Raw genomic sequence first — 19,129 nt, 5'->3', positions numbered from 1 at the left:
CCGGCTGGTGTGAGGTTTATACACCCCATCACAGGTGGGGAGCAAAGCTGAACAAATAATTGAGTTTTCGTTCCAGGTTGACCCTAAGTGGAAACTTTTCAGATTTTCTCACCAAAATGAACAACCAAAAAAATTTCATTTGGGTCAAACAAAACATTTTGTTCCAGCTAAAATACACCCCCTCCCAGTTCTTCATTTTATTTTGTTTGGGGGTGTTTTTACTCCCTTTTTTATGATGATGATGTGGTTGTTTACAATAAAACTGCATTTTTCCTTGAATAAACTATTTCTGTGAGCAATGTGACCTAGCGCTAGTGGGGTCTGAACTCGGTGTTGGTTCTGGTTACAGAACACACACAGTATCTCCCCATCCTGAGCTCTATAAAATGTGCTGGTAGAATGTTTTTTCTCACAAATAACTTAGGGCCAGATGCTGACCCTAGAGACCCTCCTGTGCAGGGCACTAAGGGGTGGCAGTACCTGTATTATGCGTTACAGAATGGAGAGGTAAGAAGTCTACGGGGGCTGCTACTCTCTCTCCCGTACAGGTGAGTGGATGGGCACTGGGCAGAGCCTTGGCTCCACCCTCCCCAGCACACCAGCCAGGCAGGAAAGGTAATCTGCACCAGGTATAGGGCTTGTTCCCCCAACTGGAGTGAGGGAGAAATCGCGGAATAGATTGTGGCTCTGAGTCACCGTCTTATTCCTGGCCTGCCCTTGGGGCAGTGCAGTTATGTTGTGCCCCTGGTGCAGGGACCGCAGTAAAGCCACAGCATATTCGGTAAGCATGAAGCTTTGTACCACTGAAAAGGCGTAAGGTGAATGTAGTCAGAATGACCTGATGAAAAGAATAGGCCTGATCTTGAGATGAGGCAAGCATCTGCAGTTTCCATTAAGGGCTGATAAGCGTTGCAGCTGCTCAGTACCTCCCAGAATAAGGCCCATTTTTTGCAGCAGGTCCCTTTTACAGCATGACATATATAGCTGCTGATATGCCATATGGTCTCAGTTTCTTCAGTGAGAGTTATCCTGGAAGTCAATGAGGAGTTTTGCCTGGAAAAGCAGGATCAGGCCATTTGTTAAAGCCGTAAGGCCACATCTGCTTCTCTTTGTATCTCGTAATGTATCAGTCAAGGGCACACGTCTATCCACAGAGCATCTCACAAATGGCCAAGGTCATGTAAGGATTTCATTGTATTACTGCAGTGCACCATCTTCTCTGCCAGTTCCTTGCTGCTAGAGACTACATTACCGTGCATCAGCAAATATGACTATATGCTGCTATATTTAGTTTTTCAGACATCGTTAAAATAGGAGATCTGTCAGCTCTTAAGATGACTTCATTATTTTGTCAGTAGAGTAAACTCACTTCCTTTATCCACAGTCTAGAGTGCTTCGAGTTAACTGTTGTCTTGTGCTGTTTAGTGATAACTTTAAAATACATTAAGGAACCAAAATGCTCAACTGAGTAGAATAATCGCTGCTAGGAGATATACTGGGAGAAATTAGCTTGCTTAGTTTCATCCAGTGATGATTATGCTTTGGCTGGGGACGAGAAGCATCCCTCTCCTTCACTCAGACACACACATCTATACGTGATTATCCTCCACAGAACAGGTGCTCTGACTTGCCCAGAGGAGTAACACAGATGCAGTCAGGAAGGTCGGAACAAAGTCACAGGGATTTCAGTAGGCTGCCTGTTCCTTTGAAAATTTCTTTCAAGTGATTCCACCCTCTCCTTTTTCTTTCTGCTATGATCTCTACCTCATACCGCACAGGTTTCTAAACTCAGCATTTCTAAAGGCAAGAGCCACATCTTTTTCATCCTGGACCTCTGATAAGGGAATGGATTGCCTTTAGTGGTGTTAGAGCGGGGCTGTTTTAGAGGAGACTATTTTAGTTTAGACCTAGTGTATGGAGAGGGACCTTATGCCTTGAAAAATTAAATGATAAGTACATTATATTTAGCACAGCAAATACTGGTGTAACACCAACAGACCCCGGTCGCTGGCAGGCAGGATTGATCCTGGGACCTCTGGAGCTTAGTGCATGAGCCTCTACTGCATGAGTTAAAAGGCAACTGGCCCTTATCTAAGGCTGTAGCAGACTCATTAATCTCTAAGTGGTCTCGGTGCCACTAGAGGGACAAAACACCACACCCAGGAGGTGTGTGGGTTACACTGGCTCATAGACAGATCCAGGGGATATGAACATTACTGGGCAGGGCACCAGTTTTGTTGCTGAGGTTTGTTGTCACCCCAATCCTCCTCCTCCCCCACACACTTTTTCAAACTCTGAAAAAGTAATTGCTAATTATTTAAGAAAATATTTTACTTTTTTTTTTAACCTGCACTTTATGTTCTTTAGGACAGGGACTGTCTTTTTGATAAATGTTTCTACATATCTAGCGTAGCAGGGCCCTGATCTTTGGCTGAGCCCCTTAGGCACTGCTATACTGAAAATGGTAAGTAATAATAATGCGAACTGCACTGATGCTAGGGACCTCAGAGTTTCCTGGGGTTCCAGTTCTGGGGCAGCTCACCATGCTGACTGTCTGAGTCCAAGACCCAAGAACTTTGTGTTTTGCAGAGAATTTCAAAATTTGAGGCTTTTGTTCTGCATCAGAATCAAATGAAATTTCAAAATATTAGAATCCTCTGTGAAATGGAATTACCTCTCTCTGGAGAACTCTACCCAGGACCTTTGATTTCCCCAGCACAGACCTCTTGTACTTGAGTTAGAAGAACGTCATCTTCTACATGGTGTTTACTAGAGGGGCATTTACTAGTGGATTACATATTATTATTTATGTCACTCTTCTTAAGCAGCATTCAACACTACTCAAACCTCAGTTATAAATAGTTTTCTTAAGAAGTACTGTTAAGAACAATCAAAGTGCAATTTGCTACCGTATGGAATAATGATGGGTCTGTCAAAATGGATATTAATTTTTCTCCCCATAATATATTTTCTCTTTTGTTATTGTTGGCTATTTTATTACGGTAATTATATCCCAGCAGGGCAGACAAGCAGCTCCCCTATAAAATGACAGCAACAATATGGTTGACAGAAGATTTCAGGAAGCAACTGATTTTCTCATTATATAACATTTGTAGCATGGTTACAACTTTTAATAAGAAGTCATTAATTTAGCGCCACAAAATTATACAGGCCAAATTTTCAAATTTGGCATCCTTAATAAGTGGCCTGGTTTTTCAGGAGTGCTGATCTCCTATTAGTCAATGGGAATGGCAGTTACTCAATACCTCTGACAATCTGGGCCCTTACTTGGGTGCCTAAGTATGGTAAGTTTGAACATTTTGGCCACAGTACTTTACTAAATGATTAAGAGCTGCCTGGCCGCAAACGCAAGTTTAATTATTGTAGCTAACTGTGGTATAGGAACATGCACTAACAACTGTACAGAAATGTGAACTTCAAACCTGGAGAAAACTCGTCTTCTCCTTTGGAAATGAGTATCCTCTAATTTTCAGTTTCAATTATTTGAAAATCATTGTGATGGGTTTGGTTCAAAAGTTTAGATTTGTTGTTTAGAAGTGGAAACTCTTATAGCACAGCATACAGTATCAGGGAAATAAATCAGAAAGTAGAACAGGAATACCAAGTCATCCCTTTACTAACTCACCTCTTGCCAGTGTTTAATATTTTCTCCTAATGTACATCATCTTTAATTGCAGAATGTTATTTACAATATTCATACTCAAAAATATTGCCATATTCTTGAGGGTTGAACATGTCACTACATTTCTAACAATGCTGGTATGCCCCAAAAGGTTTCCCGGGGGGCCCAAGTGACTCTGTGCAGTTGCAGCTTTTCTTAGAAAACATTTTAAGTATTCTGATAAACATATTATGAAGAACTCACTCTGAAACTCCAGGAAATGGCATCCCAAACATCTTTTATTTATTTTTAAAAGCTAAAAAAATACAAAAGAAAAGAAAGAAAAACAGTAAAAGAAAAGTATTCCCCCCCCCCCCAGAGAAATGTGGTTTTGTGGAGATATTACTAGAGGCCAGGAAAACAACATATGTATGCTCCTGACCTGACCAGAGGAACACTGGTGCCAACCAATGACAGGGAAAGAGGCTCGAAACTCCTACTGTCCAGTATTCTAGTAGCACTGTCGCTGATCACTAGCTCCTTCCTTATTCAAGGCTGGAAGTGAGGACTCTCTGTAAACAACTGGTAGCTTCATAATAGGTGGGGAAGAAGATGATGAACCCCTGAGCAATTCTAGCATTACCTGGAATTCATTCTTTAGGCCATGACAACCCAAGAGGGAGAGAAAATGGAGGGTGGGACACTGAAGTTGAAAAAAGAGGGAAGGAATTTATAAGGAGGAAAGGGCCAAGGAAAGAGAAAGAAAGGACAAAGGGAAAAGGAGAGGAATGTGGAAGTGGTGACCAAGGAAAAAGAATGAGGAGGAACGCCAAGGAGAGAGAGAGGAGTGCAGAGAAATAAAGCATGAGAGGTAAAGTTTGGGGACTTTCTTCTCTGCTTTTGTTCTTCTTTTATTAAGAGAGCTTTAACACACTAAAGAAATTGAATGCACAAATTACATTATTGCATCTTTAAGATTTTGAAGTTAAACACAAAACAGTCACGAAATGCAAAATTAAGTGGCTGATTGCACATAGCTGTTTGGTATTTTTGAAGACTATTTCATAAGAACATAAGAATGGCCACACTGGGTCAGACCAATGGTCCATCTAATGCATTATCCTGTCTTCTGACAGTGGCCAGTGCCAGATGCTTTAGAGGGAATGAACAGAACCGGGCAATTATTGAGTGATCTATCCCGTCATCCCGTCCTACCTCCTCGCTTCAGAGGGTTAGGGACACCCACAGCATGGGGTTGCATCTCTGATCATCGTGTCTAATCGTCATTGATGGACCTATCCTCCATGAACTTATCTAATTCTTTTTTGAGCCCAGTTATACTTTTGGCCTTCACAACAACAACAAGTTCTGGCAACAAGTTCCACGGGTTGACAATGCATTATATGAAGAAGTACTTCCTTTTGTTTGTTTTAAACCTAACACCTATTAATTTCATTGGGTGACCCTGGTGTGTATGTGATGTGAAGGGGTAAAAAAAACTTTCTTACTCGCTTTTTCCACACCATTCGTGATTTCATAAACTGATCATATCTCCCCCTAGTCATCTTTTTTCTAAGCTGAACTGTCCCAGTCTTTTTAAATCTCTCTTCATATGAAAGCTGTTCCATACCTCTCATCATTTTTGTTGCCCTTCTCTGCACTTTTCTAACATGTCTTTTTTGAGATGGGGTAATCAGAACTGCATGCAATATTCAAGGCATGGGAATACCAATGATTTCTATAGTAGCATTATGATTTTTTTTTATTATTATCTATCCCTTTCCTAAGGGTTCCTTACATTCCGTTAGCTTTTTTGACATTGATATTGAGCAGATGTTTTCAGAGAACTATCCACAATGACTCCAAGATCTCTTTCTTGAGGGTAACAGCTAATTTGGCCCCGATTGTTTTGTATGTATAGTTAGGATTTATGTTTGCCAATGTGCATTAGTTTGCATTTATCAACACTGAATTTCATCTGCCATTTTGTTGCCCAGTCACCCAGTTTTGTAAGAACCCTTTGTATCGCTTTGCAGTCAGCTTGGACTTCACTATCTTCAATAATTATGTATCATCTGCAAACTTTGCCACCTCACTGTTTACTCCTTTTTCCAGATCACTTATTAATATGTTGAACAGCACTGGTCCCAGTACAGATCCCTGGGGGACCCCGCTACATCACTCCACTGTAAAAACTGACCATTTATTCCTACCCCTTGTTTTCTATTTCACCTGCTAAAGATACACCTTAATATGTAGCATGCCTATTATGGGCAAGTTAATTTTGCAACACAAACCTTAAATTCCTGAGTTTATTATGCTTAAATTCACAACCTTGATATTGCATTAATATAGGTTTTTGCAAATTCTGTTTGCCGTTAAAAATATTCCACTTTAAAAAACAACAACAACAAAGTATTGCCTATAATGGATAATGATAAGGAAACTTACAATGGTAGGGAAACTCCAGTGTTTGTGTTTTGATAAGATGCATATCAAACAAAGAGTACTGTATTGCAGTACATAACAGAGCAGGGTAGGAAACTGGTTTCCCATCTGGACAGAATTTTTCAGATTTCAACATTTTTTCCCATCCTGAATTGGGACAAAATGTCAAAATCTTGAAAATGTTTGTGAACTAAAACATTTGAAAAAAATTCAACTCAGGTCAATTGAAATGCTTTGTTTCGGTCATTTCAAAATGTTTCATTTTGATTTTGACTTTTTACATTTTGTTTTACTATAATGTAACTTATATTTCAAAACAAAGTCAACAACACTTTTCCTTTTGAAAATATCAAAACATGATATTTCAATTATATATAATTTTTTTCCAAAAAAAATTTAAAATGGGAAATTTGTCGAAACAGATCTTCTGTCAAAAGTTTTGGTTTTGATGAATTGCAATTTTTGGATGAAAAATTGTTTCACTGAAAATTTCCTGACCAGCTCTATTACATAAGGACATGCCATGGTTAAACTTCAGTGAGCAAATCATGTCATGAAATCACTTGTAACAAAGCCTATTGGTATCCAATTTGCAGCAAGCATTCCCCGACTGTAAGATGTGTGATAAATCTTATTTCTCTTGCAGAGACAAAGGATATATTATCGTAAAAGAAAAGCAATTAAGAAATTTATCATAGTCAAAATACTGGAAATGCTGTTTAAATACTCCATTTTGTTTAAAATTCACATGCTTGTAAATCCTTTAAGATTCCAGTCTTCAGTGCAACATATAGATTTTGATTCAAGTAGATATTTCAATAAAGAACTGAAGAAAATATTTCATTACTAAATCAATACCAGCATCTGATGGAAGCTGTTCACCTTTAGAATAAAGTAGACTTATTTTTCATAGGTAAGTATTGACATTGTTTACTCAAAAATACAACTGATCCAGTAGATAAAGTTAATGTGCACAGAAACATAATAGAACTATACTATAATTAACAACCATCACATTTCATTGACACAATGGTAAAGCAGATGGGCTCAGAACTGCCAATTAAGACCTCCGTTTTCTAGGCCAGATTCCAACCATTGTGCTAAATCAGCACCTTTGCCAGCTGATCCGTTGAACCGGTGACATTGGCTGTAAAAATGATTCCCTCATCTATTTCTACCAGAGTTAAGATAGCCCTTGGAAAGACAGAAGATGCAATTTGGGAACAGAAGGAATGGGGGCAGATGATAATTTAAACTAGAAGAGATCACAGGGTTAGAGGACATGTTCAAACCAGTCCCGCAGCCAGATAAAGAGGAGAAGTAGGGTAATATGGAGACAAAATCATTAAAACAAAGATCCACAATTGCTTTATGTTTAATCAGCGTGCGTTGCATATTCACTGTACTTTGCACTGTAAAGGAAATTATTTTTTTTTCTGATTTGTGCAGATCCAGAAATCCCATACTTCATGATTTTTAAAAGGGTTCTAATGGACATAGGGTTATGTGACAATAAGGATTCACCAAGTCATTCTTTGGGCTTCTTTGCAAAATTCTGTTACTGTTATTAAATACCAATATCACTTTTGAAAACACCTGCCATTTTCTACATTTCTTCATTGCTCTCAGTTACAATATATTAAAGAACTCTGGACTTAGTTCAGCAAAGCACTCATGCATAGGCTTACATCTCACTGAAATCAATTGGACTCATGAAGTCAATGGGATTTAAGCATATGTTTAAGTGTCATGCTGAATGAGGACCTCTGTGCACACAGATGCATATCCAAACCTTTCTTTAAGCTCCTAGCAGTCACACTGAGTGAGTTTGGATTTCTAGGTATTTATTTCCACAAGTGTAATGACTATTGCGATGAACTTGGGTGCCTCACATAAAATTAATTACAAGAGAAATAATTTCCCATGTACAAATCAAATAAGCGGGTATCATTAATACTTAATGGCCACATCAGTCTGACAGTGATCCCTCCTTAATGTCCCATAAATGATTTTCCAAAGTCCTAGCTAAATAAATACACTTTAAATAATGGCAAGAAAGAGGCCAGATTCTGGCATACTGTCAAATTCCACATCACTAACACTGACTCTCCAGAAATATTTTATTTTCTCATATTATTTCAGAAACCACTTTACAAGCTGTAAATCCAAAGTAGCAGAATTTGCAACTTCCCTATGGCCTAACAGTGGCTAGAGAAAATATATACACCATGTTCATGGACAATAGTACAAACCTGTCCAAAACAACAGCACTGAAAAACATACAGAACCCGAGTCTAGTATAAACCTCAGATAGTCCCACAGATGTTCCATCAAGATGTATATTCTTTTAACATGTCTATCTTGTTTCTCAAGAAACTTTCAATAGGGTATAACTTGTAAGTAGCAAAATGTCTTTTGCAGAAGACTATGGACTTACCTGCTTTCTCTTTGCTCAGCTTCTGAGACAACACCTGTAAGAAATAATTCTTTTTTAGTTTAGCAAGAACACATTTTCCCAAAAGGCTCAGGATATAGTTTTATGACAAAAGTAAGAACGGACTTTAAACTTGAAAACATCACCATCTTGTTTGGGTCAGTACAACCCATAACTTTTAAAGGCCCTGGGTACAAGATAAGGTTAATTTTCACCCAATTTATGTAAAACCAAAAGACTGAACTGATTCTTCTGGATACCAAGAAGATTCTAGATGAGAACCTCACAGAATCTGCAGTTTGCTTGAGATGCAGCCACTCCCATATCTTGCTATTGTGCATTCTTTGGTCCTGCTAAATGCTAATCATCTGCACCTCTATCTCAGAAGCACTAAACTGCTACATTGCCTCAACCGTTAAATGCTGCCTCTCCAGCATACAAACTTAACTTTAAAAAATGTATCCTCAGCTCTTAATTTGTATACAAGTTTTACTGAAACATCAGAAAGCTCCTCCCTTAAATACAAAATGTAATCAAATTTTCGACTTTCATACTAGAAAAAAAAAATCACTCTTTCTAGGTGAGGCAGCATGGAGTTGTTTTCCCATCCTAGGAAATACTGCAAGACAATTTTACTTTGTAAAAGCCCCATTATGATCACAGTTTAGGTTTTGTCTAGCAAAAGTGGTCAAGGCTAGGTTGGGTTTAGCTTAGCATGGGAGTGAGATTTAACAACATTTAGTTAATGTATTAGCTAACTCTGACCTAACCCCAACCACTTTTCAACCACATGGACAGAGTTGGGTTCTAATTAACTATGTTTACTAACTACATACAAACATACCCGGCCTAGCTACATATATACACTGATACTCTGTTATTTGAGCATAAGCTTTCGTGGGCTACAGCCCACTTCATCGGATGCATAGAATGGAACACACAGAAAGAAGATATTTATACATACAGAGAACATGAAAAGGTGGGAGTAGCCATACCAACTGTAAGAGGCCAATCAATTGAGATGAGCTATCATCAGCAGGAGAGAGAAAAAAACCTTTGAAGTGATAATTATAATTGAGATGATCCATAGAAGGTGTGAGGATATTTTAACCTGGGGAAAAGGATACTACCCAATTCCTATGCAGTACAGGCAGAAGAACTAGCTGGCTGTAAGCTCAATCCAGTGATTTAGGTGATGGTGCTCAATTGGAGACAGCAATTGGAAGCAATGTTGAGATAATATCATTATCACTTATATATGCAATGTAGGGATTCTTGTTAGATCCCCAAAAGCTGTTGGATAATAAGATTCAAGCAGTTGCCTGAACTCTTTTCCATTTACATTTGGTTAGAAGGTTGCAACCTCTTCTGGAGCTGAAACTCATTCCCATTATCTAGGATTTTGTCATCTCAGGATCAGACTATAGCAATGGAACGAAAGCTTAAGTCTGTGCAGAAATGGAAGCTGGTGCAGTATGTGGCTTTTGGAGCACTGTGTCTCACTAGGAGCATGGGAGCAGGGTCTGGTCTAGGCACGAGCAAACCAAGCACGTGCTTGGGGCGGCACATTTTCAAGGGCGGCATTTTGGCCGTCTTTTTTTGTTTTTTTTTCTTCAGGCAGCAAAAGCCAAGAGCCAGCCCTGGCAGCAGCAGCGCATTGTGAGCGGGGGGTGCCCCGAGGCCGCTGCGGTTCGCACCCCAGGGGAGCAGCGCCGCACCTTGTGGCTGGGCCGGGCAGACTCCTAGTGCGGGACACTTGGGCTGGGGGCTGCCCCTTGCGGCACATGGAGCCGCCTGCAGATGCCGCAGGGTGGCCGCCCCCCCAGGGCCACAGTTAGGGCTGGGCGAAGCGGCCCGAGCCACCCAGGGACTGTGGCAGGGCGGCCAGAAGCAGCAGCAGGGCCATAGAGGGCGGGGCGCTGTCGTGCGGGGCCTGCGTCCCCCTCTCCGGGGCTCCGCTGCCTCTGGGGCTACCCTGCCCCGGCTCCTCATCCCCCTGCCAGGGCGGTCACCTGGCTCTGCCCTCTCGGGTCCCGGCCGGTCCTGGAGGCGGAAGCCCTGAATGGAGGGACCCTGGGCTGAGGTGCGGCCCGGGAGCCCTGCTGCTTACCCCAACCCTGCCAGCGCCGGACCGGCTGGAGGTGAGGGGGGAGCAGATGGAGTCAGCACTGGTGGAGGAGAGCCCAGGGCTGGGGCAGCACGGGGTGTGGGTGGGGTAGGGGTGAGATCCCAGGGGTGGGGTGAGGGGGGGGCAGCCAAAATTTTTTTTGCTTGGGACAGCAAAAAACCTAGAGCCAGCCCTGCATGGGAGCACATTATACCAGCGCTTCATGATCTGCAATGAGCTTTTAGATGAAATCTGAGGTGTTTATGTCAGCCTATAAAACCCCTACATGGCCTTAGACTTGCCTGCTTGACAGAGCACTGCTCTCCCTGAGCCATACACCTCACAGAAGCAATCAGCAGAGGTGGTCAAGCTAGAGACTTCCTCAGTTTCAAAGGGTCAGCACTGGTGGTATTCTCCATAAAGAGCCCTCAACTTTGTAATTCTCGCCTACCTCTGGACAAGGTCTGAATTAGGGCAAGGTCTATCTATGTTTCAAAGCTATTGGAGAAAGTTGAGATGTATTTGGGACTGAGGTCAACTATCTAATACCTGGTTAACTTTGTTGTTTAAATTGGGGATAAACTGCTAGATTTTATTTGTTTTGTTTAGTTCGTGCTTTTAAATTAGTCAGAGCACCTAAGTCCAGGAATAAGTACTTTCTCAGTGTGCATAAATCATCCTCAGTTTTAGTGTTCTAGCATAGCCCAAGGGGCACCAGTTATTTTACAATCAAGGTCAGGCTACAACAACTTCCAATGTCTTTTTAGAACAGCATACAACAAAAGATGCAAATTGTAGTTGGAGCAAACCCAGATGGCAACAGAAATCTGCCAGATTAAAAGTGATTTATGGAAATAGTAATAGTAAGCCACTATATAACAAAATACATTTGTTGGCGCACTAGCATCCCATCTGAACTGCATGTCAATACCCAATCAAATCCACAGAAAGCATGGATTAGGCTAGTTCAAGGTTCCAGCACCTGCTGTTCTGAATAATAAAGAAATAATTCATTTACAACTCCAGCTGTAGTAATTTTGCAAGTGGAAGTGTTAAATAGAATCCAAAGACAAATATCTTGCATTGATAAAACCATTTACTTGAGCTATAAAAAACAGAATACAGAAATCGGGAGTTTACAGATAGACATTGGCCTCAATCCTCCTCTCGTACCACTTTTACACCAGTGACCTCAATGGATTCACTCCTAATTCACCTCTATGAGAGGAGATTCAGACCCACTTTGTTTTATGAGCACAGCACATTGTTAAAGTCTGGTTTATGGAATCTGAGAAATGTATGATCAAGGGTGGGGCCCCAAGTTCATTTGGGGCCACTGTGGAATTAAGTTAAACTCAGAGTTCTTGGTCTTCTAGTTCCTAGAAAAGAAAAGGATGTGTAGTATGGGAAACTTGAGTGGGAGGTCATTCTCTAGCTCTATCTTAAAGCACTTGGCATATTTGTGTCCGTTATCTCTCTGCTCTCAGAACAGCCAACAATTTAGTAGATAGCTCCTCACCTGTTGGGTCTACTGTCTGAGAACATTGATCCCTGCTCCACTGGCAGCTGTGTCTAGTATGATCTCTGCTAGCTCACTCTGGGCAAAGTCCTGGCTGCCAGGCCTTTCTCAAACCATGCTAAGCAGGAGATAGAAAAGTCTTGGTTCAGCAAGATACTTTAAAACAGGCATAACTTTAAGCACGTGATTGGTCCCATTGAAGCCACCTTTCTGAATCAGCGAAAGAATATTGGGGTGTTCGGTAAAAGAGAGAAGGAAAGATGAATATTCATAGTGTGTGGGGAGGTAAAGAAAAGGAGATTGTGTAGATCAGGGTTCGGCAACCTTTCAGAAGTGGTTTGCCGAGTCTTCATTTATTCACTCTAATTTAAGGGTTTGCGTGCCAGTAATACATTTTAACGTTTTTAGAAGATCTCTTTCTATAAGTCAAATATATAACTAAACTATTGTTGTATGTAAAATAAATAAGGTTTTTAAAATGTTTAAGAAGCTTCATTTAAAATTAAATTAAAATGCAAAGCCCTCCGGACAGGTGGCCAGGACCCGGGCAGTGTGAGTGCCACTGAAAATCAGCTCACGTGCTGCATTCGGCACGCGTGCCATAGGTTGTCTACTCCTAGTGTAGATGCACCCCCCACCCCAAGAATAATCCAAAATCCTAAAGATAGCCCTGAAAGCAATTTCACATATATAGATTATGCAAACAAACAATTAAAATTATGTGGAAATGTGGATAGGAGGAAATATAAATCCATCAATGAAAACAGATCAACATGCTCATCAACATTTTTTTTCCTCAAATATACACATGATCTCTGACATGCATAAATAGTGTGGGCATGAAACCTACACGGTATAACTGGATTAGATGATTTAATAATGTAAGATTTTGTCATAGTAAGCTTCCTGTCACATAAAAGCTTTTTTTGACAATGAAAATGACTACGAAATGGGAACTCTAATGGACTCAGGATTATTGTAATCTGCAACAGCACAATGATTCTGCAATGCTAGCCAGTCCTGTAACTTCATCTGCCACTTTCACAGAAATAAAAATGACAGTTGTGTCCAAGAATTTTACTTCCCTCTTCCCGCATCAAATTTCATTAGTTATTAGCCATTTTAAACTCAAATTGCAAACATTTCAAATCTGACGGTGGTATTTGAGAACATCTGTCAAACTCCAATCACTGAGTCCAAGCAAATCGCTCCCTCAAAAGAAGAAGAAAAATAAGTAGGTTATTTGTACAACATGAAAGTGACTCTTTCAACATTTAATGAAAAGCCAAGAAGTTCATTCAACATAGAAAGGGACTCAAAAATATCATTGTTATCTAATAAACCCTGGCATTTTGACAGCCCACTTGACATCTGATGCTAATAAAAAACAGGGTTTTCTATTCTATGGGTTTACATTCTATGGAAAAAAATTGCAGCACCGTTATGAAGCATAACGTTGTCTGAAGATGGCATATGATACAGCTGGATGACTTTTTTTGTTTATTAATAATTATGGAAGGACATCACTTTTAACTTTGCTTGGAATAGAGACTGGAAATCATGCTTGTTAATATTATTGATTAAATAGTTGGCTAGACATTAATTTAAAACTATACAATATATACTCAGTTCTAAAGGAGCAATCTAGAAATTCACATACAAAACTGAGTCACCAGATCAGCATTTTTGCTAGACATTTTTACAAGATTGATATAAGAAGAAAAAAAGAAAACTCAACAGATATTAGGACTATGTAATTGCGCAAAATAAGGGACTTTTGCCCAGATCCTCAAACTCCTAAATACCTTTGAGGATCTGTGCCTTTGTGTCTTAATATCTTCTGACACTTATAAGACAAGTCAGTCACTCAGGATTCCATCCTGCCCTCCAATGAGTGATATAAACAGCATCAGGCAGTTTTTCAATACACATGCTGATCTGCACCACACAAAGAGTTGAAGCTACTAATGGATGGTAGAAACAAGCCCTAAGTAATAAGGAACAGTGTGTAACACATTACTGTACTCAAGATTTTTTCAAAATAAAGTTTTTAAATAATGTGGCATTAAGAGCATACTCTACACTGGTCAGGGAAACCATCTAGAAGGTAACACTACCATAGGACCAAATCCTGGTCCCCTTCCTTCCGTGAATAATTGACTTCAGTGGAACTATTTATGGCAGGACTGGGCCCACGGTGTCCCTAGACCAGCCTCAGACAAAACGGATCATGAACCGTATGGCCTTCATTATAATAACCACAACCACTGGCTCCTAAATAAACCCCTCCCTTAAAAATAATCAGTGGAGTTCATGTGCATTTCCAGCTGTAGGCAAAATCAGGTGCTGTTCACTGGAGACTCTGTTGCATGGCCCCATGTTAAACAAAAATCCTGAACAAGCACTAAAAATGTTTTCTCCATATCAGCTTTTGACACAGCTATCACAGTGACAGATGGTTACCTTAGGACCCTAGACATAAGCACCTAGCACACTGTTGATATTGTACAAATAATAAAAATAATTAATACTACTCTGGCTGCTGTGGAAAAGTCACATGACCTGAATTTTTAACTGTCTAAAAGTCAAATCTAGATCAGTACACTTGAGTTCAATGGGTGTACTCACTAGAGTAAGGCATATAGGATTTGATCCATTGTCATAGGTGAGCCATAAAAATATTTTAAAAAACCCACCGTAGACATCTTTAATGGATGACCCTAAAGACACTTTTATTGCTTTCAAAAAAGAACTAATTGAGATGTGTGCTTCTATCCTGATGGATCTAACCTGTATTCTACAATGTTATCAAAACAGAAACCTTTCATCAATTCTTATACAAAATTGAATATATTTAAATGACAGTGTTTTAACTGAAGTCACAAACATTTTAAAACTCCACCACTTTATATTGTTTCCCCTATACCCAGGAAAAGTTTCCAGTAGCTGTCAGAGTAAGAATGTACATAAAAACAAGTGGGTTTCTTTTTTGGTGTCTTGATAAAGGGTTTAATTTAAAGACCATAAATTATTTCTTATCATTATACTGGCAAAGTGACACAAATTGCATTGCCCTTCCTGGTTTCTGTCTCACAGAATCCAGATATCTGCAGCATGCAGAATTTTTTACCTTGTGCAACAACAGAAAATGGAATTGAAGTTAATATTTTAGGCTGGGATTTTAAAGGCGCCTAGGGAAGTTAAACGCCCAACTCCCATTGAAATTCAAAGTTCATTGAAACTCCCTGGAAAATTCAAAGTTCAGTTCTAAAAATCCAGAAAATTGTAAATTTTGCCTGCAAGTACAAAAGTAGAATTAGTCACTGTATGTAATTTCAAGGCTTCAGGGTAATTTCACCATTAAAGAATGGATTAAAAATAATTTGTTCCTTATTAGTAAAGATCTAAATACAGTTTTCTTTAGTATAATATTTTAATTAGTAAGGTGAAGGACAAATCCTAAATATAAATCCTTGTACTAAATTACCCTTGTCTCTTAAAACTTGAACATAGCCTCCACTGTTATGACCTTTTTTCCACTACAAATGTTTTCTTCAAGTTCTTCCCCTAGATTTTCTCCAAGTCCAGATCAACTGTCAGAGAAGACCAGATTTATATGGTTCTTTATCCTCTACCTACTACTACTTTGTATATATTCTGATGCACTGAATCATGCAGATATGTAATAGAATGTTTTTAATAAGCCATGTTCTGGGGACACTGGGCCAGCTAGTGTATTCATCATTGACATGAGGCAGAGATGTGGGAGCTAAGGCAACGTTTAGTGCTGGTGTAGTGTTTGAAGTGTTGATCAAATAGAAATGTAGCTGAAAAGGACTTAAAATTGTCACTCTGAAATAACCTGTTAATTAGAGGGAAAAAAGATTTACAATAATTGAAGCAGAGTAACAATAAAGTCTATAATGATGAAAACCACTTTTAACAATATTAAAACTGCCATCAAAAGAAAACAAAGCAAATGTAGTTTATACTAAAAGAGCAGCCATTTTACTAACAAAGTTCTCTGATTAATTTACAGATAATCTGGCTCATAAACTTCCAAAAATTATAACAACATAGGCTAGATCCAAGTTTTAAGAGCCAAGGCCCATTTAGTACAAGGATTTACTTTTAGTGCATCAGGAACACCTACTTGCTATCAGTATAAAAAGCATAAGCAGAAAGTACTCCAAAAAAGGGGTTTCATTAATCCCTTCCATCGTATCTGTCACAACTGACTTGATTCTTTCTGTTACTTGCTGCTCTAATATTGTATTTGATTTGGTGGTTTTGTCTTATTTAGAAAACCTGATCAATGAGGACAGGTTTAAAAAAAAAACGGAGCGTGTTTAGCCTGCAGAAAAGAAGACAAGGGGGGGAACCTGATAACAGTCTTCAAATACGTTAATGATGGCTATAAAGAGGATGGTGAACAACTGTTCTTCATGTACTTGGGGTACATCTACACTACAGCGGGGAGTCGATTTAAGATACGCAAATTCAGCTACGTGAATAGCGTAGCTGAATTCGACATATTGCAGCCGACTTACCCCGTTGTGAGGACGGCGGCAAAATCGACTTCTGCCGCTTTTTGTCGGCGGCGCTTACTACCACCTCTGCTGGTGGAGTTAGAGCGCCGATTCGGGGATCGATTGTCGCGTCCCGACGGGACGCGATAAATCGATCCCCGAGAGGTCGATTTCTACCCGCCGATTCAGGCGGGTAGTATAGACCAGACCTTGGACTTTCAGAAAGCCTTTGACAAGGTCCTCACCAACGGCTCTTAAGCAAAGTAAGCTGTCATGGGATAAGAAGGAAGCTCCTCTCATGCATTGGTAATTAGTTAAAAAACAGGAAACAAAGGTTAGGAACAGGGGCAGCTCCAGGCACCAGCGCATCAAGCGTGTGCCTGGGGCGGCAAGCCGTGGGGGGTGGCCTGCCGGTCGCCAGGAGGACCGCAGTCAGGCAGCCTTCGGCAGCATGCCTGCGGGAGGTCCGCCGGTCCCGCGGTTTTGGTGGCAATTCGGCGGGGGTATGCCGAAGGCGCAGGACTGGCGGACCTCCTGCAGGCATGCCGCCAAATCCGCGTTACCAGCGGACTTCCCGCAGGCATGCCGCTGAAGGCTGCCTGACTGCCGTGCTTGGGGCGGCGAAATACATAGAGTCGCCCCTGGGTAGGAATAAATGGTCAGTTTTCAGAATGGAAAGACGTAAATAGTGGTGTTTCCTGGGGGCCTGCACTGGGACCTGTGCTGTTTAAAATATTAATACATGATCTGAAAAAAGGGGTAAATAGTGAAGTGGCAAAATTTGCCGATAATACAAAATTACTCAAGATAGTGAAGTCCAAAGCACATTGCGAAGAGTTATAAGGGATCTCAATAAACCTGGTGATGGGGCAATAAAATGGCAGATGAAATTCAAAGTTGATAAATGCAAAGTAATGCACATTGGAAAACATAATCCCAATTATACATACAAAATGATGGGGTCTAAATTAGCTATTACCACTCAAGAAAGAGATCTTGGAGCCATTGTGGATAGTTCTCTGAAAACAACTTCTCAATGTGCAGCAGCAGTCAAAAAAGCTAACAGAATGTAAGGAACCATTAGGAAATGGATAGACCATAAAACAGAAAATATCATCATGTTACTATATAAATCTGTCGTATGCCCACACCTTGAATACTGTGTGCAGTTCTGGTTACCCCATCTCAAAAAAAGATTTATTAGTATTGGAAAAGGTACAGAGAAGGGCAACAAAAATGAATAGGGGTATGGAACAGCTTCCATATGAGAGATTAAAAAGACTGTCTTTTTCAGCTTGGAAAAGAGACTACTAAGAGGGGATGTGATGAAGGTCTATACAATTGTGAATGGTGTGGAGAAACTGAATAAGGAAGTGTTGTTTACTCCTTCACATAACACAAAAATCTGGGGTCACCCAATGAAATTAATAGGCAGCATGTTTAAAACAAATGAAAGGAAGTACTTCTTCAGACAACACACGGTCAACCTGTGGAACTCATTGCCGGGGATGTTATAAAGTCCAAAATTATAATGGGGTTCAAAAAAAGAACTAGATAAGTTCATGGAGGATTAGTCCATCAATAGCTATTAACCAAGATGGCCAGGGATACAACCTCATGCTTTGGTTGTCCCTAGCATTTGATTGCCAGAAGCTGGGAGTGGATGACAGGGGATGGACCACTGGATGATTGCTTGCTCTGTTCATTCTCTTTGAAGCACCTTACATTGCCCACTGTTGGAAGACAGGATACTGGTCTAGATGGACCATTGGTCTCACCCAGTATGGGCATTCTTATGTTCATTGAAGGTAGGATAATAAGTAATGGGCTTAATTTGCAACAATGGAGATTTAGGTTTATATATTGGGAAAATCTTTCTAACAATACAGCTATTTAAATTCTGGAGTAAATTACCAATAGAGATCATGGAATCCCTGTCACTGGACATTTTTAAGAATAGATTGGACACACACCTGTCAGGGATGGTCTAGGTATACTTTGTCTTGTCTCAGTGCAGGAGCTGGACTTGATGACCTCTCAAGGTCCCTTCTAGTCCTAGATTTCTATAGTTTTATCAATGTGCTTGCACACAGTTTTGTGAGAAGGAGGGAACAAGAGGAATCTAGTCAAATCCAAATCCTAGGCCAAAGGGACACCTTGAGAGCAGAGAGACAAAAATGACAGTTTGGTCTGAGAGAGGTCTTGAATTTTCAGTTAGCCCTCCATCCTGAACAACCGTTTCCTTACAATTAAGTCCTTAATTCTACCTCCTTTCAGCATGTCTGGTCTTGATGGCCACTGAGAGGTTCTCTTTACAAAAGTAACTAAGCAAGCTGACAGCCTATGGAGACTGAAAACATCTTGTTTATGATGCCATATCTCTTTCACATCCCAGGAAATTGAAGTCTTATAGTGATCCGACATGGCAGTGTGTTACATTATTAGTGAAAATCATTGTTCTGGGCTCTTG

The 19,129-nt window shown here is 40.2% G+C and overlaps 1 protein-coding gene across 5 annotated transcripts in view; it reads right to left on the bottom strand.

Moving 5' to 3' along the window:
* STARD13 (StAR related lipid transfer domain containing 13) overlaps positions 1–19,129 on the bottom strand; it is a 442,897-nt gene that overhangs the window by 240,611 nt on the left and 183,157 nt on the right. For all 5 annotated transcript variants that reach the window (XM_054015314.1, XM_054015313.1, XM_054015312.1 and 2 more), the window contains one exon: positions 8,508–8,541. In XM_054015314.1, coding sequence (XP_053871289.1) covers positions 8,508–8,541 — 34 coding nt within the window. The remainder of the gene's footprint in view (positions 1–8,507; positions 8,542–19,129) is intronic.

This window comes from Malaclemys terrapin, chromosome 1, assembly GCF_027887155.1.
Source record: "Malaclemys terrapin pileata isolate rMalTer1 chromosome 1, rMalTer1.hap1, whole genome shotgun sequence".
In the NCBI taxonomy this organism is placed as follows: domain Eukaryota; kingdom Metazoa; phylum Chordata; order Testudines; family Emydidae; genus Malaclemys; species Malaclemys terrapin.
Note: the sequence above shows the minus strand (reverse complement) of the source record. Positions and strands in the feature narration are given on the sequence as shown.